The 27,363-nt window shown below is 37.9% G+C and overlaps 1 protein-coding gene across 1 annotated transcript in view; it reads right to left on the bottom strand.

The window, feature by feature from the left end:
• The window catches only part of TINAG (tubulointerstitial nephritis antigen), a 38,107-nt gene extending 13,653 nt beyond the window's left edge, over positions 1–24,454 (bottom strand). Inside the window, exons 1-8 of the mRNA XM_036381005.1 lie at positions 24,085–24,454; positions 19,313–19,376; positions 18,129–18,218; positions 15,876–15,990; positions 10,216–10,339; positions 8,372–8,522; positions 2,792–2,972; positions 2,314–2,359 (exon numbers count right to left, since the gene is read on the bottom strand). Of these exons, the coding sequence (XP_036236898.1) occupies positions 2,314–2,359; positions 2,792–2,972; positions 8,372–8,522; positions 10,216–10,339; positions 15,876–15,990; positions 18,129–18,218; positions 19,313–19,376; positions 24,085–24,454 (1,141 nt within the window). The remainder of the gene's footprint in view (positions 1–2,313; positions 2,360–2,791; positions 2,973–8,371; positions 8,523–10,215; positions 10,340–15,875; positions 15,991–18,128; positions 18,219–19,312; positions 19,377–24,084) is intronic.
• Positions 24,455–27,363: the final 2,909 nt, after the last annotated feature.

Below are 27,363 nucleotides of genomic sequence, written 5' to 3'. Positions count from 1 at the left end.
TCCACTATGCATTCCCCTGCATAAAATGCTTAAATATGATTTTTTGTCTCTCATACAAAGACATGAGAAATTAAAACTAGTTGCTACAAAAGGAAACAAAGTTTAGCTTATACATTAATATAATCAACCACTTTCTACAGATAATTTTCTTCATCTTTTTACAAATTTACTTTCTTTAGCAAATATAAAAAATTTTCCCAAGATCATAACAGCTGAAATTTTAAGTTTTGTGGGGTCAAAACTGTGATGTATTGCCAGCAATTTGTAAGCCTGTCTTTTAATCGAGACTGACTGATGTGTCAGAGAGGATAATTTTCCTTCGTCAGCCTTGTAACTGTCAGAGTATTTCCTAAAGTCCATTAAAAAAAAAGTATGGGCCATATTAGGATTGTCTGAATGTTTTGAAATGATTGGTGAAATTTCACTATGTTTACTTGAAAATGGATTTCTTAAAAAAACTAGTATTTCATCTTTGAATTAAAAATTGCTAATTGCTCGGTTTCTGTACCATGTAAGACAATGATGTAGGTCAAAGAGAAATTGTCATTCAAACTTGAAAGCTGTATAACGTAAAATCTTCAATTACATTCCTAAACCTACTGCTTCACAGTTGTTAAAAAACCTTTTCTTTCTTAACTTTGAATATGTCCAAAAATCCACATCCATTCATCATCATGATCTTGAAGGGATCTTGAATTCATTTCCCAGCTATTAAACATTGCTTAGTACATTAGAAAAGACTGTCCCTGAGCATTTTGTAAGTTCGTCAGAAGTGACAAGTGAATGAATAATGGAAAACCCCTTCAGTATTTGAAGATCATTGGCAGAAAAAGTATGCTATGGTTTTAAAATTAGACTTTTGCCCTGGTTGTATTTGTAATATGGGAAGATAGAAGAGAGGATCAGTGACAAATTACAGGGTCATAACTGTGATTAATTTAAAACTCATATCCAAAAGAAAAAAGAGCAAGTGATTTCAGTCAGTGATACATAGTCTCGGTTATATGCCGTTATGTAAATCTTGATTTTTCTGCAAAAAACATTACCTTAACCTGATACACAAAAGCATTAAATTAAAAAAAAAAAATGAATTGTTGAGTGGCTAAATCCTAATAAATGGCTGAATATTGATTATTTCATGTGTAAAATTTAGTACTAGCAGATTTAATCCAGAAGAATGTTTGAGGTTTGAAACTCTATCTTGAGGATCCTAATTTTTATCATTTTCTAAAACTGGCAGAAATTACTGTTTTTCACATCTAGATCAAATGCAATGTGGGAAATAATATTTTCCTTGAGCAAACACACAAAAAAGACTGATGATGTTGATCTTGTAAGTCTGAACTTCAGATTAATTGCAGCTGCCCATATAAAGAGCTTTAAGAAGTAATTTCAACTACATGATGAATCAAAATGAATTCTATCTCATAATCAAAACAATTTGAATACTAAATTGAAGATTATGATAATTCCTTATATAATTAAAGGCAGTAGAAATGCAGAAGTCACCTGAAGTAAAATTCTTTGGGTTTGCATCAGCCAGCCTTCCAAGAGAGGTGGAGATCCTGCTCTGTGACCATTCTCCATCATCCCAAACCCCACATCCATCAATCTCTCTAGTTACACTGGCCTGGGTGTGAGCAGGAATCTGCATTTTCAGCTGGTGCCAGCACCATACATGGCCACAAATGGATAGCACCCAGGGTAAAAAAGAAAACATTTGCAGTTCCCTACTCAATGCTGAGTCTCTGTATTTCTGACCTCCAAGAGGTCAGGGATCTTCATTGCAAAGTTCAGCAGAGAAATACAAAACTGGTAGGCATCAACAAGAGCATTTGGGCTCTGAAATGAGAAGTTCTAGGGTATTTCAGTACTGAATGATTTGCTGGAAGTCCCATATAGTTCAGCATTACCTTCAGAGGAGAGCAGGTCTGGTGGGCTGGCCTTAGCCATGGGGGAATCCACCCCAGCCCTATAGATCGGAGCCTGGCTAACATTTAATTCCATAAATTGCTATTTCACCAATGACCAAAGAACTGTCATGAAAAAAGGCACACAGATTTCCTGCATGCACATTTTGCACAAATTTTCAACGTATCCAGTTCAAGGTCATTTTACTCTTTACAGGCTCTGATACAGCCATGCTGCCTTTAGGGCCACTATTTACCCACCAAATATCCCTGGATGGACTGCAGTGCATATGACTTGTTTCTCCACTGTGGCATGTAATTTGCATTTTCTAATATTTTGGTACAAGGTCATTGCAAAGTCTAACCATTTCAATAATGCTATCATCCTTTAAACTTACCATACCTTGCACTGGTCCTCTCTCCTTGATTTCTTTCATTATATCAGTTTCCTGACAGGAGGTGAGAGCAGCAACAGAGAGAGCAAGGGAAGATAACATTTATTAAATAAAATTAAAACTCATACTAGTTTATCATTGTGTGCACACATATATAGTATAAGTATGCCCTTGTACTTGTTTTTCTCCTGGAGAATATTTGGTTTACCGAATTAACAAAGCCTTCAGAAACATGTTTGAGAAGAACTGCACTGTTATGACTGCATACTTTATTTTCTATCTCAAATTTCTATGGGACCACAAAGCATTAACTTTAAAGAGATGATGTACAACTGAGAAACTATAAAGAATTTCAACTCATAGGAAAATTCAAGGGCAACATAAAGGAAAATTCACAGCTCTAGTCTTGAAGTTAAGTGAACATATTTTAATCAAACCTCAAAGGAGTAAAATTGTTGAGACAACAGATGAATTTCATTAACTTACTTTTGAGGACACCCTGTAGTGAGAGGCACACCGGTATAACCGATTGGATTTTTCAAAAGCATTGGGACATGGCCCATTTGTATGGTTTTTTCCATATTCACTTGACACATAACACTGATTTTCAGCTGATGGCCCCAGGTGTTTGTTCCAAAATGATGGATAACAAGCATATGATACAACCCTGTTCAGGTAGTTAAAAAAAAAGAGTTGATAAGAAGCTCACTCAAAAATTTTTGTCATTTTACTTCAAGCTTTTAATTATTTTGCAACTGTTGTATTTCAAGTAATACTCTTCAGAAATGTAGATGGCATATTTTCAGCTGGATGGCATTTCTTTAATTAATATACATGATATTTATGATTAAGTTTCCATTACAGTAGTCCTCTTCCCACCCTTCTCCAAAGAGAGATAGGGTAAAAAATGTGTTTAGTAATTGTCACCTGGTACATTCATCTCATTTATGATACATGAAAGCTCACACTGAAAAAGATTAATAAATTACCAATGTTGTCAATGGCCTTAGTTTATCAAAAATGGCTTGTGAAATGGGATACGTGGAACACTGTTAGACATTCCTGAAACAATATACACATTTCTGCATTAATGCCATGCAGGCCTAGGAGAGGGTTTCTTTTACAGAGCATAATCAAATATTTTGCTGAAGCAGAATACTTTAAAATAGTCACTCCTATAAAAAGCATTTGTATTCATCAATTATACTGGAATTTCTGAACCTGAGGAATTGAAAACTATATTTCTATACTATATGGAGTATAACTACACTTGACAGTGTATATTTAGCTGTCAGGAGTTTTACAAGATAAGCCCCTATATCCTTCAGCTGTTTTGAATAAGAAATCACATTTTACCATTAGCATTTGGTGATAGAAAATCTGAGAAATCTTTTTCTTTCTGCCCAAAGTAGAGCACATACAGTAGCACACTGGAGCTGAGTGGTAATCCAGATGAGATCTCTGAACTAAGAGTCATGTTTGAATCTTTTCACCAACCACAGCTTCTGCAGCCTTGATTACCACAATTGAACAGCTTTCTGCTGAAGCATAATTTTATATGTGCTGAAGTACAATGTCGTATGTGCTGAAGCACCAGCACTACAGTAAACATCAAAAACACTTCAAGTAGAAGACCTTTCCAAAAGAGTCATAGAAGAAAAACAGAAATATATGTGAATATGTTTATATGCACAAATATAGACACATATATACAAAAATAGTGTTAGAAACAAGCAGAATCCAGGGCCAACTAGGAAAACTCTGTAGTGTGTTCATACATTCTTGACAGAATTCATTTGAAGTCATGTCTGTGTGTTCAATCTAATTTTGAAATAATTTTGAAATTTTGTGGATTCATTGCATTTATATATTTGAATTGTGAGATAAGAAAATAATCCTAAACATTAGACTATGTTATTTGCAAGCTGGCTAATAACAATATATCTTTCTCATACCCTACAGCTGCCAAGAGCCAGAAGTACAAATCAGATGAAGCCCTATTGTGGTTAGAAGCACTATTTACATTCATGTCTAACTTTTATACCACCTGAAAATGAAGTGTTTCTTCCTCATTCTTGATGAATATAACCTTTTTGTTTTTCTTATTAGTTAAAATAGATGCTTTCAAGAACACTTATTTCTCCCAAATTATGACTTGTAACTGAAACACTTAAAACTAATGATAATTAGTAATAGAATACATATTTATTCTTTAATTAATGGAGGAAGACAAAGTGATATTTAAACAGTATTTCAGGTCCACTTACAGCAGATTTCACTGTTAATTGGGTGTTTAGTAATTCTGAAAAGTCAGGTCTCAGCACTTGCCTAGCTTCCTTGAGCTTTATGGAAATCTTTTTCTGACTTTACTGGGGTTAGTTTAGGTCAGCACTTGATTTTTCTGAAAATCTGTCAAAAACCTGAGCTGAGCACACTCCAGAAATCAAAACAGCAGAAACTTTAAACAGCATTGAATGCCTGCTGTGATAATTTACAAGGCCCCACAGAAAATCAATGTGTTTTCTCCCTGTTGCAGGGTATGCAGATAATGACACAATGATTGCAATATAACGATTCCTAAAAATAAGTCACCTGGAAGTGTGTGGAAGCTAGCACTATTTGAAAGGGCTCATTCAAAAGACACTTCTAACTTGTATGCCATAAATTTCCAATATTTTTGCATTGTCACAGGTAAAAGGTTATGGATTATGGGGTTTACCTACAAAACTGATTAAATTATTATTCCAGTGAATCAAAACTTTTTTTTAATTCTTGTTCTTGATATTATTTGCTCTTGGCTACTGTCAGAGACTTAACATTGGGCTAGATGGACCGAGAAGTGCTGTTCATATGTTCTTCCAGTATCTATTCTAAAGATATTTGGATATTTCCCTTAATGTGTTTATTTGCATCTGGAAATTTTAGAGTGGGTTTTGAAATATTTGAACTTGAGGAAAGAAAAGCAGAATGTAGAAATGTTTATAAAAATAGGTAAGTAGGGATACTTTCATGTGTGGTACTTTGATGACAAATCAATGATCAGGGATAAAAATGGGTAGCAAGCAAAGGTCTGTCATAGCACAGTGATGTTGTACAAGCTGGAGCTAGCTCCGTGGCAACAAAAGAAGCATAATAAATGACTAAGAAAATAATCCTGGATTGCTGAGATTTGTTGGAGATTTAGATAGCTTCCAAAAATTCATGATGGTTTTCACAACTGCCCTTCAGATTCTTTTCTGAGAAGATCAGCTGCAAGAGGGTGGTGGCTAACATGAGGCTGAGCAATAAGCAAGTACTTGGCAGTGTGAAGGTGAAAAGACAGTTCACAGATGTGCTGTGTGAGCTGAGGTGCTGTGGCTCGGTGTTTCCAGGCTCACAGAAAGCCTGCTCAGCACACCACTGTCACTCTGCTGTAAAAATGTAATGTTATTGCATTTACACCAGAACAAGCTCCTGCGAGGGTACAGCTAGGTTGATCATGAAGTCCCTTGTAGAGCTTCAGCCTGCCTTGCTTTTCTTTTAAAAATAAGCTAACTAACTCTTTTATACTTATATTGCTTCTCTATAACAGGCCATGTCTCTAACCACAGTGCTCAGGTCAAAATAATACTACATTCTGGCATAGGAAGAATTTTATTATTATGGAGCTCATGGTAGTTGTGCCTGTACAGGGGTAATAGTCAGAGGGAATAGAAAACTAGGAGATTGTCTTGTCACTGCATTCTTTACAGCTTTTCCTCTAAAATAAGATGCTCCAACTGTTCTGGAGATAATGCTCATAAAAATTCTCTTATCTATACCAGCAATTCTCATGCTCCTGTTTTTAACAGGCAAGAAAACCATTCAGAGACTAAGTGTTGCAATTACTCTCATAAAAACATGAACTACTGAGTAACATGAGACTGTTTTCTAGTTAAATAAAAGTATTGCAGTTAAAAAGTGCTTAAAATTAAAATGTCAAGTTATAACTTTCATTTCTTCATTAATGAAACCTCTTCCCTTAGCTCCTGAGGTGCTAAGGGGCCTTTGCTAATCACTCAGCTGAAGGATCTCCTTCTTAAAACCTAAATGAAAGCCAGTTTAGTGTTGAAACCCTGAGAGAAAAAGATAGAGGAGCACTCGAAGTAAACTCTCCCCGTAACAATACAAAGCCCTTGTCATATCAGATATAGTTTGATACACTTGCAGAAAGCAGAATTGTCACTTGTATAGTGTGACAGGTCTTCTCCTGGATCCCCAGAGCGCCATGTCAACTCTGACACATCTGACATTCTTCTGCTCTTGACATGGTTTGTTTGTTTGTGTTATAGATAAAATCAAAAGTTGACAGAGAGAACACCTGAGATCCCTCTGTCTGTCATTTTCAGATTTATCAGAGTAAGGGATCAGATTGTACGAAAGCAAGACAGGAAATAGATTTTGGTATGGAACAGAAAAGATTAAAAAAATCTGGTAATGTGAGAAACAGCACAATTTTATTATATGGTATCTAAAATGCAGTTATTGAACTTCTCCTGGAAGCCATTTCCAGGCATACAGACTTCAAGGAGTGGACTGAAAGCAGGATGTGTGGATTTACCATGACAGGTAATGATGATATGATGAGACAGCCTGACCATGATGAAATGACTGGCTCCAGAGAGAATAAGGAAAGCAGTACCTATCATTTACCTTGTCTTTAGTGAAATTTTCAGCATAGGTTGCTGTGGTGTTCCTCTAGTTTATTGGACTAGCTAAATTGCTTACAAGGTCAGTTGTGGACTGGCATGTTGAATGGTCAACAGATCAAAGTGACTGGTGTCTGTTTATTAATGACATTCCCCAGGAGACAACACAAAAGCAACACTTTTGTATCTCTATTAACAATCTGGACAGCCAGATGTAAGGCACCTTAAGCAAGTTTTTGGAGAATGTAAAACTTTTAGAGAGTGATTAGTATGCATGGCTGCTGTTCAGAGCAGTGTTAATAGGCTGAAGAAATGAGCCTGACAGAAATATCCTGAATTTCAACAAAGACAGATGGCAAACCCTGCCTCTGAGCCAGAACTGCCCAGGTACTGTCAGGGCACTGTCAGTGTAGAAAGTCATTTAAGAGAGAAGGACATGAGGTCCTGAGAAACAGCAAATTGAATGTAGGTGAGCAGTGAGCGCTCTTGGCAAATGTGGCTGGTCAATACTGGGCTGTGTTACCAAGAACATAACCAAGACATTGTGGAAAATTAATCTTCCCCTCAAATTACTACTCAGCAGATGGAGTTGTATTTCACTTTCCCTGGGAAAGACACTGACAAACTGAGCAAATCCATTGGAAGGCACTTAGGGAACTGGAGCTGAGGCAGCTGGACTTGTTCAGTTTAGAGAAGAGAAAGCCAAAGACTATATCATTCCTGTCTTCAACTGCATAAGGGGAGGTATAGAGGAGACAGAACAAAACTCTTGGAGATGCACAGTGAAAAGCTGGAAAGAAGGTGCTGGTCACAAGACTTACGAAGGAAAATGCTGACATAAGAAAAAAGTGTTTGACCATTAGTCAAAAAACTGACCTGCTACAAGAAAGGTTGTGGAACCACCATCCTTGAAGATACTCAAAATGTTTCCAGGGAAATGGCCTAAATAGCCTGATCTAATTTTAAAGTCATGCTTTGAACAGAATGCTGGATCAGGTCACCTCCAAAGTTCCAACCAAAATAATTTTGTAATTCCATAAATGATTATATCCCATTTTAAAGTTTCTAGCTTGTTGGAGGAATTTGATAGCTCTTAACTCTGCTTAGTCTGATCTGAAGGAAGAAGGATCTAGGTACAATCCTTAATAGAGTGTTGCACTCTGGAACAACCTTGGAATGAGATGATTACAAGTTGCTTTATTGAGAAAAGATGTTTGATTCTTTTGAATATTCACAGTGTTGTCTCATGCAACTGGCTGCTTACTCAAGGTTTTTTCAAATGAAGAGCCTGTATCCCAAGAAACACAGAAGTTTTAAGTACATTTACAGTATTTTCTTATTGCACATTAAGCAACTGTTTCAATTTAAAATAATCTAAACAGACAGATAAAATATTTACCCATGTGTTTTCAGATATCTCCAGGCACCATCAATGCTTCCACCATTACATCCATGTTGATTCCTGGTATCACAAGAGATCAAGTTCTGAGCAGAAAGGTTGTCTGTGATCTGACCCTTTGAATGAATCGCTATTCTATCTGCTGCAACACCTATTTGAAAATAAATTTTTTGTTATCAAAATCAAGTATTTACTCACAACTTTGCAGTTGTTTTTGTGAAAGAGGGATAGAAATACCACCTCAATATTTTCTATCTGTGCATATATCTTCACTAAACAATACTGATATAATCTGTCCAGGCTTTTGCGAGAGAAGATTGTGAAACTGCAAAGCATCATGAGCAACTTTGCTGTTATATGACAAATTCCTAGATTTACTGGCTATTATGAAGTCCCAAATACCCAAATATTAGGTGAGACATTTGGATAATTGTCTGTATCATGTTTGTAAATGCATATTCACATCTGCTTGTCTTCAGTAGAAGAAACAAATACTTCCCAATTTTCCGAAGCTGAATCTCTAAATCTCTTTTCTTTCTTTTCAGCCTTTCTTTCCTTTATGTGAGGGAAAAGAAAAAAAAAAAAAAGAGCAGTCATATGAAGAAGACAATTCAAGACTGGAAGTATATTTTGGTTTTATTACAAAGAATATTTGGAGATGTACATGTTGAAGTGTAAATGTGGGACTCTTTGTACCTCCTTCCCTTATTACACAAAAATAATCCTCAGACATAGATACCTTATCTGAATTGAATCAGATAATCATGATTCTTAGTACTTATATATTTATGACCTGATTTAAAGGCAGACTAGGTTAACTTAGTTGTGGGTGAAACTCAGGTGCTTCTACTTTCTTTATCAAATGACAATGAAACAATCATTAAGCCTCTTACAAGTCATTAGCTATGATTGAATTTTATTTGTATTACTTTTAGCCCCACATTTTTCAATTTTAAAATAAAATCTAAAAAAATCTCTTGAAATCTAAATCCCCATCAAAATCAGCACTAACTTTGGTGAACTCTGAGGAAGTCTTCAGAAAACAAAGTTGCTGACGTCAGGCGGCAACTGTATTTTGTGCTTTTGCAAAGTCCCATGATAATGAGTTTATTTTCATAGGTATAAAAAGTTTTGGAGTACTTACAGAAATTATTCATGGTAAGAAAAAAATTATACAGCAGTGCTTATCTGTTCATTGAGCAACAACTAATCTTGAAAACTCTGACTGAAAACGTTAGATGGACCTAAACAACATGTGAAGGCATCGCACACTACACAGCTTTGAAAATAATTATGTGAATTAAAATTAAAATATTTGTTTGTAGAAAAGAAAAATTAGACACAATATCTGCAAATTCTTTCCCTCAGTGATCTCTGTTCATCTCTGCAGTTATCTGTCAAAAGAGCTGTTAAAAGCTCTCTTGGTTTTCTCTTTTTAAAACTGCAGAGGATAAGATAAATCAGAAAAAGAGCATATTCAGTCTGGTTTTTTCAGGGAGCTGGGATTAGCTGACTTTAAAGCTCCTTTCCTTTTCTGACTGCTGTGACTTAAAGAAGCAGTTGCAGAAACCTGCACCTGTGAGGACCCTCTGGCCAAATTAAGTCACAAAGATTGATCGCATGCTTATGTTACACCATTTTATGAAAAGCAAAGTGCTGCAGCTTATATTGACATTTAAAGATTTTGGGGCGGTATAGAAGGAAAGTTGTAGCAATTTTAAATGTTCCTATTTGGTAATAAAAGGTGAAAAGCAAGTTGATATAATTTTGTTACAAACCACTCCAATTTTCATTACACATCTAACATCACTGATACTTTCAAAGGGAGCAAAAAGAAATATTACTTGCGGTTGAAAAAGCCCAGGATGCTCCACAGTTTCGCTGATCCAAAGGATCATGAATCCAATCAGGCCACTCATAAATGGCTGAAAAGATTGCAGGAAACTTTTCTTCTGGAAGTGACTTACCCTAAAACAAAATGTAGAAGATCTGTAAATGCTTAATTTCCTATTTTTTATCATAAATTTTATCGTAATTTTGTTTTTAAAATTCTTAATTTTTAGACTGAAGAAACCTAAAGCATTGGCCTCTATGATTTCCCAAGCAACTCCGTGGTGGTCTCCCCATGGCTGGGTGCTGCAGGCCCCTGAGAGCGGGAGGGTTCTGGCATTCCATTAACTGAGTTGGAAAGCTGAGCTTCAAGACTGCCAGCCTGAATAACCTGACCAGCTCCTCTCTGATTTTTATCTCAAACAGTGATTCCCTATGAAATTTGCTAAGTGTGACCCAGCTGGCATTTTTGGAAAGAAAAGCCCTCTGCTACAAATAGAGTTGAAGCTAAATACCTGTTACCCTGTTCTCCCAGACACATGGCTGTAGGTAGGAAATTTTAGTCACTGTGGGAGAGAAATAAGTATAGTGTATAATTGATTTGTCTTATACATAGACGTTATTCAATCTGAAGAAATTATTCCTTTTCAAGAATAAAAATCAGTTATTTTTCTTCTGCTTTTCAGTTTGATAGTGAATTCATGAAAATTCATTATCTGCTCACTAAAGCAATTTGGCCAGCCTAATTCATCTTCCAGCCTAAATTTATGTCCTCCTCCAAAGTCCTCCAAGCTTTGAACAAATATTTGCATATGCAAGAGCCATCTGGTACAACTGCTAATAATCTGCTTGGTGTTCAACATAGCAAAATTATTGACCCTTTTTTTTTACTGTTGAACTTCATAGAATGATGGATTATGCTGTGCAAGGAAATAGGAATAGCCACAGAGAATTGAAGTATTAGGCCATGCAATCAGTCTGTTTCAAAAAATTCTTGATAACTTCAGTTCCAGAAGGAAATGCAATATACAAAATAAGATAATCTGTTTCTGAGCAAAATACTCACTGATGCTTCTTTCTCATAAGCAAGTTGAAATTGTGAAGCACAATGGCTTCTATCCTGTTTAAATTCTGGGTACCCTTGCTAAAACATTTTTCTAAATTGTTTATGTGATTCATAATCATAAAACATACCTTTGGCTAAGATTATTTAAACTTTTGAAGCCAGTTCTTTCAAACTATTTTAGGACATTTTGGAGACCAAATTTTAGCCCTTTGCCTGTATCAATATCACTTTGTTGTGTACACTGTGAAACAGCAGCACCTCCATTCAGTTCCTGCACCTGGATTTGCCACAGAGAATCCCCAGCTGAGAAAGAGTGGGTGAGGAAAAAGGAAGCTTGTTCCTCAGGTCTATATCTGACATTAGGTTGGGATACAGCCTCAACAGGCAAATTGATACAGTCCATGTGTTTTCCCAGACCCAGTGGTACTAGGTTGAGCAGGTTAGATGCAGGCTGTGAGTCCTGAATCCATGAAGGAATACTGCAAACTGTTAGGTCACTTCAATGATTTTGAAAGTCTCACCTCCACCCATACAAGGCCAAAAATTTTTTAAACCTTGCTAAAATATTAATCTCATTATTTTGCTTAATCAGTTTCAAAGACTGCTTTTTCATAGTTTTATATACATGGGACTTGCAACATCAAGTGACACTCGGGAAGCAGCAACTAATTTAAATAATAACTTGACAAATTATCATTCTGTTCATTATTAGTGAGTAAGCACTCACTAATATCACAAAGATTTACTTTGAAGATGAAACATACAGGACAAATCCCAGACAGATCGAATTTCTTTTATATGATGAGACTAACAACCAGTAAAAAAGCAAAAATTGGCAAATATTTAGCACAACTGTGTGGGTAATGGCTGCTTATAATGCTCATTATGATGCCTCATTACAAATGAGCCCAATGAGAAAAGCAAAATTCTAAATAGATCTCCAGTTTTGACAATGTATTGCTTTCTGTATTCCTAACCTACTGTCAATGTATTTATTACCTTCCGATTGTAAATCCCAGGGCAAATTCCTCATTAACCCTCAGCCTTGTCATTTAGAAATACAGGACTGATCTGTAGCCAGAAACATTGGCCTTTTTTCTGAAAAAGTTTCTACCCTGATATTGAGAAGTGCTGCTGGTCTATGGCAAATATCAAGTCTAGACAACTGTTTCTCAATGTATGCTCCATGGACCAGCATCAGACAGCACAAAGCAATCAGAAAAATGACTGGTGAACTATTTTTAAACCTTTATATGTACTCTCTGCAGTGAAGTTAGCAGCCTGGCTAAAGTGGGAAGGTAAGAGGACATAAAAGAGCACTCAAATTTCAACAATGAATTCTTCAGAAAAGATAGATGACCAATAAGAGGGAAAAGGCCAAAGATAACTGAGTTTGCAAATGTGGAAATAGTTTCCCTGTGGAATAGCTTTTTTTTGGCTTTTTGGGTTTTTTTTAATGTAGCAAAAAGATCCTGGACATCACTTGCTTTGTGAAGACCAAATGGGCATGAATGACCTTCAATTTGCAAGAGAACTACAACTGCTGAGGCTTTTTACTGTGAAAAGCCATATACCAGTGGAACAGAGGCTGTACTTTGTCTACTTTTCAATTGTTTTTCTGAGCCTCTTGATATTTATTGAGAAAATGGTGCCTTATTACTGAATTATGTATTTCATCTTCTTGTAAGATGGCACTCAGGTGAGCACCTTGTTGCTGGGGGTGCAGATCTCACCATTGCAATGTACCTCTTGCCAGAACTTGTGCTGACAGAATACCACCAAAAGTGCATCACAGTGTTTTTAAAGGTGTTGCAATTATTCTTGTGCTACGTGGAACTTCAAGAATGATTGCACTGTCTCCTGCAGTGAAAATGCCTTCTCAGATGGAGGAGTTTCAGCTTTTTCAGGAGGCAAACAGGTTTAGTGGTGCATTTAGCTCTTGGTCTATACTCAGGTCCAGCCATACTGTGCAACAGAGGGTCCTCATTTCAGATTTGGTTCTTGCTCCATATCATTGTCTTTTGGGTGTTCTAATGTACCATTATGACAAACTTCCCTTCCAGAAAAAAGTATCACCTTGTTGAGCAGGTAAAGTCTTTTATTAAAAGCAGAACTTTTAAAAGCTCTATGAGCAACTTCAGGAAGTTTGTGATTTCCCTGAGAATATTGCAGAAGCTGAGAAAGTCACATGGAGAGTATTATTTTATATTTTTAGCTTTTGTAAGTAGAAAGATTTCCTAGAATGCTGTGAAAGGTACGTGATTCCAGCAACACGTAAGGAAGTCTCATGATGACTAAATGCATGAATGTGCCAAGTTGGATTTCTGGAGAAAAATGCATTGAATCTCCTTGGGTGTCTGGCAGTGCCAAAGGGAGTTGGGTTGTGGCTCATAGATTTCATAAAACAGCAGACAGAGAAAATATGACTGAAAAATGTATCTGTGGAACAAAGGCTGTGAGAAGTGTACCAGGTAAAGTAGCTACAGGAAGCTTAATAACAATTATTCAATAAGCTGGATATAATGCAGGACTACTGAGTAAACAGCTGCTACAAACTGAACAGAGGAAAGGAAGTATCATGAAGAATTTCTTGAAACCTTCCCCTTTCCTGTTTTCCTAGGTGGGATTTGTCTTACCTAGATACCTAGCAATGGAGATGTCAGTCTCTGGGCTGGGTACATGAAATCCAATTTTTGCCTGTTCTATATAAGCTTCACACTGTATCCCTCAAGGAAAATGCCAGAAACAACAAATCAATCCAACTCTTTTGAGCCTCAGTGCAGTTCACTGGTAACTCAAGGCAGACACCTACTAAATTTAGTTAAATTCTTTTATGTCATTGTCTTATTTTGACCTGCCATCTTCAATTCAAATGATCCTTCTTTGGCTGCCAAGAGTAGTCCAGAAAATCCTACAAGCAAAACTCCAAAGCTTAATTCCTGTCCACTTCTTGCTCTGGCAACCCTTCAGAGTGTAATTTTGGTTGAGTTGGCCAATCTGGGCCTGAGCACAATGCCTCACTCTGCTGGTGCAGGGAGCTGGCATTGTGTGTCACCAAGAATGGTCTGAATCAAGCAAAAGGGTTAGGACTGCCCAAATTATTGCAGAGGCTGTGCCTTCTTTCCCCAAAACCCATTCAAGAGGCAGCTCTACACTCTGTCACCACAGTGCCTTCTATCATGTGGAAACCCTTCTGCCACTGATGCCTAAAGATTTTTAGCTTTAAATATGTATTTGTGTATATATATATATATATATATATATATATATATATATTTGCAGCTTTGTAGATTTTTAATATGCAGCTGTATAATTTTTCATGCTTTCTCACGCTTCAGAACAGTAGATCATCCTTTCTCACACATTTATGCCACCTTCTTGAAATTCTATTTAAAGAAATAGTCTTATTTTCAAGAAAAGCATTTCTAACAAGAACACCCCTGTTTTGCACCAGCACACAGGAGACATAACAAAATACAGAGCTGAGAACCCCTTGGAGAGACACTGAGAGTCAGGCCCAAGGGTGGTTACCAGAGCGACTGGTCTCCTATAGGATGTACTTGCTGGGTATCTTAATTAATTAAACTTACAAAATTTGTGGAAATCCAATTTCAGGTGTGCCCAAGATATTTTCTGCACCTGAAAGCTTTCATTAAAGAACTGCTCTTTATATTATCACCTTTAATATTGTTTGGAAAGTTTCCTTTGGATTGTAGAAACAACACATAAACAAGCATCAGCAATTGACTTTTAATAGATAATGAAATGGCATCACTTGCCTGAGCTATAATGAAGGCAAAGATAAACACCTGTTATACTTAACACTTTTGCAAACCTTGGATCTATCTGTTTATACTTTCACTTCTAATTTCACTCTGGTGAGCTAGTTAGGAATGGTTTTTTTGGTCTGTGAACTCCATAAATTGTGTCCTCTAAGAAAGAAACTAAGTAACTGATCCAAAGCATTGGAAAAATCACTCTGGATTCAATAACTTGTATTTTTCTTAAATTGCTTAATCAACGTACATAACTTAAAGTATATTTGCTTCAATGCCAAACTAATTTCAGCATAAATAAATGATAGGAAATTCAATTTAGCTGTCACAAAAATTGTCATGGCCAAGGGATTTAGAAAGCTGGTAGTAGAGAACCATTTCATTTTACAATGATTCCCATAATTTTGCTGTCCATTTGTTCAAAATCTGAAAAAAGCTTTCACAGCTTCTGTCAAAGATTGCTGTTTAGTCTCAGCTGTTTTCCTAAATGAACTATGCCCAGATGCATCTTTCAGTGGTTACAGCTGTGTGTGCCAGGATTAGCAAATGGAGAGAATTAATATGGAGCCCTCTTGAGGAAGTGAACTAAAATGATAAATTAATATTGCTGCAGAGCTTCACAGTGATTAGGATTTTCTTTTGCTCCTTCTTATTTGATTTCTGTCAATAAGGCCAGACATTCTATGACTTATAGAACTGTCCCAGGAACATCATATTCAACATGGAAACATTTAGTGACAAAACCCTGAATCATACTCTTATAATTGTCCACATTTATTTTTCTATGTGATAAGGTTATTTAAAACAATTAACAAGTGTACATGACACTTACAGGAGCTTCTCTCATATTCAGCAAAGAATTAGATGGAGGGAAAGTGCCCAGGCGCTTTTTGAAACCTTCTTCCACTGTCATTCCCCAGAACTGACTGTAGTTGTCAGCTTTCCATCTTCCTCACAGATGAAAACCAAAAAGCAAGACCCAGGTTAGAGATAACATTCACATTAACACGCTGCTCATGTAAGAGTACAACAGCAAAAGCATCCAGAAATAAATTTTTGAAATTGCATTTCAAGAACTTGCATTCAATATGTACAAGAAAATATTTGCTATGGACTTTTCCACTGCAGATAAGTGCAGGATGGAGCAACACAGCAGTATATGAATAGTGGTGATTTGGTGTCAGCATCACATCAGCCTGCAGGACATGAATGTGCAATACTTCAGAGCAGTACTGGCAAATGAGACACTCGGTCAAAATGGTGCTGTTCTCTTGAACTTATGCTCAAGTCATGCTCCAGCCCAGATTCCCACTGGTAGCAGCCTCGTGTTGTGAGCTGCAGTGCACCTTCAAGCTCTGGGGCACCAGAAGAGAGATACTATTGAACCCAGCAAAAAGCCCAGCTGACACCTTCTGCCCCAGTTTTATACCAATAGCCACTGTGAGAGAAAGGGCTCCCCATGATTCTCTAAGTATTCCCTTGCTACTCTCAGGTGGACCCAACTCAGATTGCAATGTTGATTTTCAAACTATATGCACAACACAAAGAAAACCTACCCTTGCAGCCATACACTGTGGGAGGAGGGCACAGGGAAAATGGGGCGGGGATGCCTTGGGAAGACATTCCTGTCTAAATGTCAATCAGCCGTGGCTCCCTCCCCAGTTCTAGAAAGTTCCATGTTCTCCTATTCCCCATTGGACTCTGTAACCAGACCACCCTCTCCCCACATTTTTATAGGTGTACCTCATATCAACCCCACCTTGTCCCCTCCTCTGAGCCCTCTCCCTACTGGTTGATTTGTACCCCAACCCTGCCTACCTTCTCCCCTTTATAAACCCCAGTCCCACCCCGGTTCGGGGCTCGAGCTCGCCCTGGCACTGGCTCCCTTCGGCTGCGGTGGTACCCCTGCTTCCCTCCCTCCTTGGACCCTCAGACCTCCCTGAAATAAGCCCAGTTGGATTTATGCCAGTATCTCGAGCCCTCCTTCACACTGGTTGCACGAACGATAACCGTCCGGGACTGTGCGCACAGGGGGCTGAGCGGCCGCTCCTCCGGGATCCACGAAGGAGTCGCTCTGCCAGCACCTGCCCAGGAGTTCCCCCACAGGAGGAGCTATCCCGTAAAACACATTTGGAACACACTGAAATTTACTACTGGATAAGGGCTGAGTGACAGGGGAGAGAGCATTCTTTTTACCAGTTTCTTTCTTGCTTTTGTAAGAACAAGGAGCGGGATTTATACTGCCCAAAAAAGTCTCATTGCTCTTGGTCTCCCTGTGGTCAATGAAAAGTGCAAACACATGTAGAAGTTGAGTCATATCTCACCTGTCACCCTAGGATAAATCTCAAGGGTCACAACTGACAAGAGACAGGGGCCTAACTTGGTTTTTTATCTTAATTCAGTTGCTTTAAATGCCTCCCGTGAAGTACAAAATGTTTCAGCACTCCTGACAGCTTGAAATCCGCGCAAGCTTCATTGGTGAATTTGGCACCCCAGATTCTAGGGAGGCTGCCCCTGTATCTCTGTCTGTACACAGCCAGCAGGCTCCCAAGGCACAGATCCAGTACTGAGGTCCCTAATCTCTGTGCACTAGCCACAGGAACAAGACTTTTAGTAAGAAAAACACCAAGCCTCCCAAGTTCTGATGATTGATCCCCATTTCACCCATCTTCTCCACTTCCAGTGCTACATAGAGTCCTGTTACATGGAGCAGTGCTCTCAAGGGAGCAGGAAAAAATTACTTTAAATATCTATCCAAGTAATAAACACAGTGAAGAATAGGGGAAGATGATGCAAATCTTGTTTTGAGAGAAAAGAAATTGTTCTAAATTTGGACAATATTTTGGATAGATGTTTACAGCAGATGTTCTCTTACCAGCATGAGATGTTCAGTATCTTTCCATTTAAAGCTTTATAATCTGCCAGTGATTTGGAAAGTTTCACAAATGCATACTTACTGTCAAATTGCTGTAATGTATTTGGAGAAAGAAGGGGTGGGGAAGAGTGCATACCTTGTTATTTGCACATACACAGAATGAGCAATACTGTGATGCATAGCAAAACTTTTAAATAAAAGGGTTCTCACCCAAAATCTCCAGAATTGATGTGCTGAATTAAGTCTTGGCGAACAAGGCATACGTCTGTTGAACATTTCCAGAGACTGTTGAAACATTTGCTGAAAGGACAAGAATATCATTAAACAAAAAAAAAAAAAGAATTGTCAAAGGAAAAATATGCACTTTAACAGCAGAAGGCAGATGGAAGGGGGAAAAACGTGTGAGCAATATAATTGTCACAGACAGTTTATGAAAACATAGGATCATTTCTTCCTACTTCACCGTCTAATGAGTTGGAACAAGGTGGGAAGGTTTACAGTTTGTGAGAAAGGTCATATCTGAAACATTTTGCTTCCATCTTTGGGAGACCAAACCAGGGAATGTAACATAGATATTGAATTCCTGAAAAAATGTGATGTTTTGAGGAAGTTTTACTCTGGAAACCCAGGAAGGGTTTTATGGCCCCAGACATTGTGCTCCAAGGACCTTGGACTAAAGTCAGCACAGTGGGAACTCCAGCCCTGTTTGGGTGGGGCTGGAGCCCTGGGATTCCTACTCCAGGGTAGGGCTGGCTTTTGGAGAGGCAAAGCCCAGGAAGGCAGGTGCCAGGGCTGACAGCAAAACTCACCTGCCTGCACTGTCTGCTTCTGTCCCAAGGCAGAGAAAGGGGTGCTCAAAAAATTCACCCCTTTCCACATAAAAATATATATATATATATATATATGTGTGTATATATATATATATATATATATATATATATATATATATATGTGTATATATATCCTTTCCTTACAGGCTAATATAAGTTCTCATAACTCATTAAAGAAAAATAAAAAACACCAAGGAGGAAGGATTCAATAAAATTTAATGATATTTGTTATATTTATTTGATCTGCATTCAGGTCAATGCCCAGGTCTAGACTGAAACCATTTCAATTTAGGTTTGACTGAGCAGAAACAGAATTAGGCCTGTGAGGAAGAGATTTGAATAGTCTAATACTCAGATCTTGATTAGAAATTCCAGTTTCCCTCTTGCTGTTCTTCTAAATTGACTGTAATCTACCTCCACAAAACCTTAGTACTTAGCACTACTTTTGCAGCCATTTTGATTTGATTACATGTTTAGTATGAATTTAAAGTTGCTCTCTTCTTTAATTCCTGTTTCATGACATATGCTAGATAAAATTCAATTCGCAGTTCTCTGAAACATTACCAGGAATTGCAGTTGTCTTTAATTATTGTTCCTTCTCCGTAATATCGGCCATCTTTATAACAACCTGCCAACATAACATATAGATGTGTGAAAATAAAATAATTCTTCAAGTGAATTACTGAAAACTCTTGCTACTATTGTATTAATTGGTTTTATGCAGTATGCTTGAATTATTTAGTTGAAAGTCAGCAATATGGTTCCAGTTTCTTCCAAGTAATGAAGCCAGTTTAATGTATTTTATTTTTTAGAAAATATATTATTCTTCATAGTAAATAAATTCAGCATCAGATTCAAAACACCCAATGAAGAATTACTATCTTATATATAAATAAAAAGTTCTTCAAATAAAGTTATTTCCCAATATTAAAAAGAAAATATTTCTATTAAAGATTATTTTCTAATTGACAATTAAAATAGAAATAGGTTTTTACAGGTATAGAATTTATAAAACTAGTGAATACTCCAAAAGTATTGTAATAGACTCTTTTTCCTTGCCAGATTAATTCCTCTTTAAAAACAGACAGATCAATTGCACTTCAAGGCAAATGTATGTTTCATGCACTCTCCAAAACCCACCATGAAACGTAAAGTGAGGGATGAGTTCTCCAAAAAAATACATCCCTCTCATTTGTTTTAATTTGGTAACACTTCACTGAGAAAAGATTTTGTGTGTGTTTCAGTATCTCCCACATAAATTGCTTCATCGGTGCATTTGATTGTCAAAGCTTCAGTGGAAGAACAATCCGGAAGGCCTGCACATGGTGTTGGACTGAGTCAGGAGCAAGCACCGTGCATTTATCACACGGCTCTGTGTTTCCAGCCTGTTCTGACAGCTGAGCCTACAGACACCATGCTTCTTCCCCTGCTGAGAGGGCCTGGACTTGCACTAAACTACTTTGTCCCAGGTTTACTTGCCCACTCCTCACTTGTATCCCATTGGCTGTGGTCCTCTTCCCCCACCTCCCATTCCCCGAGGTTTAAAAGTCTCCCGCCATGAGGCATCGCTCTCTTTTTCTTCACCTGGGGGGTCACCTGGATGATCTGGTATCTCCTATCAAGGAAATAAATTTAGGACTTTTGTCCCCATGTGGAGAAGAGCGCTTCTCATCTTTTGCCTTTGTCCATGTAAGATGGTGTGGGCTGGGGTCCATAGCTAGCCAGATTGGACCCAAACAGCGCGCCAGACAGGGATTCTTACAACTGGTGCCCACATCTCCCATGAGGTGTGAGACCCCACGCAGCAGCTGGTAATTCATGTGTGGACTATGTCAGCTTTTGGGACTTCCAGCTTCCTCTGACTTCGCCGCTTTTTGGACGGCGCAGAGTCCAAGTCAGGAGGGTGAGATCGGCAGCCCATCCAGCCGAAGGCAGACCGATCTTTTCCTCCAGTCTCAAGAAGCTCTAACATGGTGTTGACTTGCAAACTGGCATCGTACCCTGCTTTTCCCCAGCAGGAGTGTGAGGGAGGCTATGCCCCTCTCATGGCCAGGGCTGGAGTTTGGCTGCCCAGGCACACACACACTCCACCCTCGGCGGCCTGCACCTCCTTCCTTGCCAGGACAGAAACACACTCTGAGCCCTACATGATTACATAACAAAGTGCAGAAGGGAACTAGAGGTGATTATTAAGTGAGTATTAACTATAAATGCCTTTATTTCCCTGCTGTTAATTCAGCAGGCTATGGGAGCTAGCACAGGTAAAATAGATCCTGCCAAGGCAGTCTGAGGCCCAAAGTGTCTGCTGTAATCCAACGTCAGCTAAGAGCTGAGGTATATTTCACAGAATACTCAAAGCAAATTACCAAAGTGCCATAGTTTGTCACAGTATGTAACTAAGTCAGCATCAGACAGTAGCTGGAAGGAGGATCAAGCAAGTTATTTCAAAAGTATCAAGAGAAGTATTGATGCAGCATTTGAGAGATGGAACAGCCCCTCATTGGAGCTCTGCTGGCAGGGCTCACTGCCTGTGCCCAAGACAAAAGGCAAACCTGGACTAGTACAGAAGCAGCTTTACAATGATTTATGCTTAGGGAATTGAAAATTAACCCTATGCAGTTTCTTTAGCCTAGCCAAGTTAATATTTTGTGGGCCAAGAGTACTGCCTGAGGCATCAGTGAGACAACAGAGTTTTCTAAGCTAAAGGACACATGAGAATACAGTGAGGTTGTCTGGTTCTGAATGTATTAGGTTGGAATATTAATACATTAAGTAGGAAATTAATTAATTTGAAGATGCAGCTTGATGACTTTGTGAATGAGATTTTATGATGTGAAAATCATTATTGGAAAGAAGAAGATTTGAGAAATGGAGACTTCCTTCACAGTCCAACATTCATATACCCTTAATTGTCCTTATTTAATTTGTCCCCAGCATTGGTGTGAGTATTTCTGCCCGTGAAATATCTCTAGGTTTACTCCCTTGTAGGTCAGATCACATCTGTCATGTAAAAGCAATCAGCAAACTCACTGGATGTCACTTTTACACCACCAACAGGGTGAGACCCAGTGTGTGGGCTTTCATGGGGCCTTTTGTACCACTAGAATAACTGAAACAAAGAGATAAAATAAATAATAAATAAAGTCCTGAGATAAAACTCAAAAAGTTCTTCTAACAACAGAATTTAAAATATGACTATAATAAAAAGACCCTGAACTTCTATTTGGTATTTAAGGGAGGAATGTGCAGTTTCTTCTGAAACTACACATGAAAGCCATAGAAACAAACTGAAGGCTGGGTTTATAAAGGCAGGCTGGGTTTATAAAAGCAGTTCCACACAATTAAATCAATACTGACCCCCAGCATGGTGCACACACATGCAAGAAGTCACAGTGTTTCTGCTTTAGCCTCTCAGTGTATATGTGGAGATCCAGAAATAAACCACTGAGCAGTTTTATTGCTGTACATTCCAGCCCATGTAAAACACTTCACTTTATTGGTTTATTTAAAGAACTATGACTCAGGAGGCTCTGAGAGCAAAACCTCTGGCAACCAAAAGATCAAGACCTTCCAGGTAAAAAATACTTTGGCACATGTGGTCTTCAAGTGCTTAAATAATTCTTAGCCTAAGACAGAAGTGTAGTCTCATTTGCTAAAAGTCAGCTAGCATACTTATGTCATTTCTAATGATGCTTCCTAATTTTCTTAATCTTCAGGCATTTAGTCCTAATTGTTTCTCCTTTTTTTTTATTCCAATTCCTCAGATATTCCAGTTTTATAAAGATTCTTTAGAGATGTTAGAGATGGTTTTGTTTGTTACCTTTTTTCCCCTGCTTAATTTTGGCTTTATTATTCATCTTTTACCCTCTAAATTACTTACATAATGAATATCCAATAAAGAGATTTTTAAAAAATTCACACTTTCCATCTTTTTAAAGATGACATATTAAAAAATAGTATAAGAACAAATATAGGACAAGTAAAGGTACTTTAAATATAATTGCTACCCCTGGCAGGTATGTTAGGAGTTGCAAACAGCTGACACAAATGCAAAAAATTGGATTAAGAAAGCAGTAAAAAGATCACCCCTCACCTATTCCCTTATCTAAACTTTCTATTACACTTCTACTTTTTAGAGGTAGACTTGTGGCAGTGACCATGTGGCAAACTGCTGCAGGTTTTGTAATGATTCAATTCCATAAGACAGTTTGCCAAAGTAGACCCACCAGCTCTCAGCTGTAGGCAGAAATACAACTGCATGTTTAAGTAGAGCCTACAACAAAAATCTCATGTCAAAAATAATATACATCACTGCACCAAATAAAAATGTAAAGAAATGTCTTTATTTACACAGAGCCTTAGAAAATTCTTTTAAATGGTTAGAAACACTTTGGAAAATTAAATTTTTTTTGCAGCATTTCTGTCACTCCCACTTATCAGATTTTGGCTGCACACCTAAGAGCACAGCCTCCTGAAGAGCTTGTGTTCTAAGTGCTGAACTGCAAGCAGCAAGGTTATTAAAAAGAGTTAATTTTTAAAAATCACAGTAGTATTTTATTGATTTTAGGCTTTTAAAACTTTGGTACATTCTCTACATCTTTGGCCAGATTTGGTGTACTGTCAGTAAGAAGCTGGCCAAAGATGTAGAGAATACCAAACTTTCTCCACCAGCAGAGATCTGGCCTATCCACAAGCCAAGGGAGGACCAGATGTTTGAAAAAGAATTTTTTTTTGAATCTTTAGTGATAAAAATAATTAGATTTAGTTTACAGTAGTCCTGGAGGAACTTGCACTGCAAACTAACTTGTAAGGAACTAAAACATGCCACAAATCCTTGTTCTAAATACATCCCTTCACCTACTCCTTGTTCTAAGCACATCCCTTCATTTAGTCCTGCACCTGAGCTGTTGCCAGAAAAACAGTGCCCTACAGGAAAGCTGTGCTGAATCAAAAGCATTGCAGAACATCTCAGGGCAGTATCATTCAGGATAACCCTCAGTTTTGTTGATTATTTGTTTGTACTAATATTTAGAGCTTGCTGTTCATCTCATGTTAATCTGTGGAACCCTATTGAAATTTTTCAGTTTACACTAATTTTGACCCAATTAGGTTATTTGAGAAATTTCAAATAAAACAGGGGTTCTGTCCAAGAGAACCAATCAAATCAACGCTAATGTCCTAGAGACAAAGAAATAACAGCAAGTATAATTCTCACTCCAGTTTCATGGTCAGTGTTTTTGTCCACTATGACTTGAGTCAGTTTTTCAGGATTTTACTTCTATGTATATTTTCACTGTGATGCACTAAAGCCAGCTGAGCATTTTCTGCCCACTTACCCCATGCTGGAGGTGGCCAAGGCTCCTCTGACCTGGTGGGCTCCACGGGGCGGTTGCAGACATCCCAGTAGTCAGTACAGCAGTCGACAGGCCCAGGAGAGCCCGAGGTGCAGTACTGGTCACAGTAACATATAGCTCCTCTGGAGACAATGGTGAAGCTGCAGTCATCATCTCTTCCTGTGCAACAGCCTCGTATCCTGCAGGAACTTCCCTGATACAGACTCCTTGTAATCCTGTTCCACTTAGCAGAACCACTGTCTTTTACAGAGTAAACTCCTTGGGGGAAACTTCTTCTAGAATCAAGACGCTTTGTCATTGAAACTTCACTGGCAATGCAGTATAAGAGCAATATCTGAATTTTGTGCCACATTCTTGTGCCTCTAGGAGCCTCTTTTGAGGCTTTTTGTCCTTCACTTTCTCAGCAAATGTGCATTTACTCTAGAGGTAGTACCTCCAGTCAGCAATCAGAAAGAAATCTGAACAGAAAGCTGCAGACTACAGTTTTCCAGGAAGACTCTGCATGTGTTAATTATTAGTCAGATATGTTGTAAACAGATTTATTTGTCCAAGATACAGAGGTACTGGAAACAGAGCCACAACTATGTATTTGTCATTATGAAACGTTGGTGTGATCTCTTGCAAGTGAGAAAGTTTATAGCAAAGTTTCAACATATACAAAATATACATGATCCAGTATTTTACTTCTGTACTTCAGACTTCTAAAATCAAAACAATGTGAGGAAGGAGTACATGGTGTCAAAGGAAGCTCTCTTTCTGTGTTCCCATAACCAGCATGTGCTCCACATGATTAGAAAACCTTTAACATCTCACCTAAATTTTCCTATCTGAAAAGCAGGGTGACATCACTGCAGTAAACTTATCCTGCATCCCCCATTTCAGTTTTATTTCCAGTGGTCTATCTTAGCCTTATATGCTTCACTTTTTTCACTTGTTTTACTATGGGCAAACTCAGAAAAAAAATCTGGTGATATTCAGTATAAAACATTACTCAAAGGTATTCTTTTAAGGTTTGCATTTCTGTAGTCAAAATGAACTTGGCAGTCATTCTAACTAATATAATAAATACCCACTAATAAGTGCTCATTCCTATTTAAGAAGTAAATGTCTGTATTTATATATTCACCAAAAAAAAGGCAAAAAACCAAAAAGCAGATATCAAGGATAAGTCTAACAGCCTTTGCTACATGATCTGTAATCTCCAGGTTTTTGAACAGAGGGCTTAAAGAAATATATGTGGTACTGTTTCCAAGAAAAGATTCAGAAAAAAGTACCAAGGAACTTTGAAGTTTCTACCAGAGAGAGCACATAAGGCTTAACTGAAATAAAAAACCCCACACACAATTTCAGATCTGAACAAGACATTTTAAGTTCCCAAAGCTGAACAAGCAGAGGTAAAAATCAGTCATCCTTCTGTCTCCGTTTCTTAGTAGGTGAGAGGAACGTGGAGAAGTTGATGGTGGGCTGTGTTCTAGGGAATTAAGGGGGGTTTCCCCTTTGTGACTTCAGCTGGGCAGCTTGGGAAGGGACAGCATCGAAGGGCAGCTACTTTTGAAAGCACAGCCAGTGTGGATGCATTACCATGAATGACAGAGACATTAAGAGGCAGAATGTGTGTACGTTTATTGAAGACTGAAGTCTTCAATACAATTTCTTGCCAGCAGTGCTTTTATTGGACCTGCCTCCTACACTGTCCTTGTCACAACTAAGGAGCTGCAGATGAGGGAAAATTACCTCTGACCACACAATTTTATTTTTCTCTCTTGCAGGAAATCTTCTGTATGAAAGATATCAGAAAGGCCAAGGTCAGCAACAGGCAATCACTGTCCATCACATTGATGGTACATAAATCTTAACCCTTCAAATTTGCTCTGCTTTTTTTTTGTTTGTTTGTTTGATTGGTTTTGTTTTGTTCATAGTAGAAAAATTTGCACAACCTTAATTCTGCCACTGACTGCAATGATGCAACAAATATAAGGGAGATGAGAAAGGATATATTCATGGAAACAGTGAAGTGCTCTCTGGAAATTATAATTCATTTCTTTTCCTTACGTCTGTGCAGTTCTGTCAGCTCCAAGAAAATGACCTCTGATTTGCACTGACATTAGAAAAATTCAAATCTCCTTTGTATTACAAATCTTCAGAAACATTTTTATCTAGTTATCGCCTTGCTCTGGAAGCAAAAGAAAGAATATGTGGTAAATGTCAGTCAGATTAAATGAACAAGCATATCTCTTTTTAACTTTAAAGACCTGCTGATGATAAACCAGAGGCAAGGAATTTGCTTGGAAACCATTTCAGCTCATTTACACAGGTATTAGATTTCCTTTAAAAGAACACAAAAATCAACTTGTGTTCTAAGCCCCTTTGTTTTCCAGCAAAGTTCATATAACCCATTTTTCTCAGTTGATGGTTTCTGATCAAATCTTAAAAAACTCACAAAACTATTCCATTGTGCTTCAGCAAATAGATTTTTTAGCATTTTCCTTTGTAAGCAAGGAGCTCTGTCTTCACTGTGTGAAAGCTTGCACTGACTTATCTGTAATAATTTAGAAACAGCTGGACGTGATCCTTTTTCTCTGTTGAAGATTAACCTGTTCCAAGCATAACAGCTGTCCCAAGATTTTGAGTTAGGGTCCTAGTATTAGTTCTAGTTGGCACAGTTAAGTGCAAAAATGTTTGTCTTGTTCCTCTTTCAGCAGTTCTTGATGTTTATTCTTGATCTTCAGAAAACACCACACATTTGGCAGAAATTAAAATATTAATAGCACTGAATGATTGATGGAGTAACAAATCAAAAAAATAAAAAGACATTAAAATGTCCAAGAATCTCTTTAAAGCTGCACCAGGGTTATTTCACAGCCTTTCTTTCAAAAGCTGTCCTAATTTGTCTGACTGAGCCTACTGGGCATCATAAAAATCTCATCAGCTTCAGAGAAGTGTAGGATAGCAGTGGCTGGCAAGACTCTTGGTGCTGAAGATGACTCCCAGGATGGATAGCTGAGCCCACCCCATCAGACAACCATGATACCTTCCCTTCTCCTGGCTGCCACAAACAGACTGGAGCCAATCCTTCTGCAGGGGGAATTGCAGTACTATGACCTTCTGCCAGGAAAATGAAGGGCCAGTTAAGGAAGAAATCACAATGCCAGAGCTCAGGTCAGTCATTTGCCAGGAGGCACAACTCAATGCATCAGAGAATCCATGTAATTGCTTATCTCCAGTTTAAACTCTGCAAAGATACCATCCATCCCTTTTGTT

This window comes from Molothrus ater, chromosome 3, assembly GCF_012460135.2.
Source record: "Molothrus ater isolate BHLD 08-10-18 breed brown headed cowbird chromosome 3, BPBGC_Mater_1.1, whole genome shotgun sequence".
Lineage (NCBI taxonomy): Eukaryota > Metazoa > Chordata > Aves > Passeriformes > Icteridae > Molothrus > Molothrus ater.
This window is presented reverse-complemented; position numbering and strand designations above follow the sequence as displayed.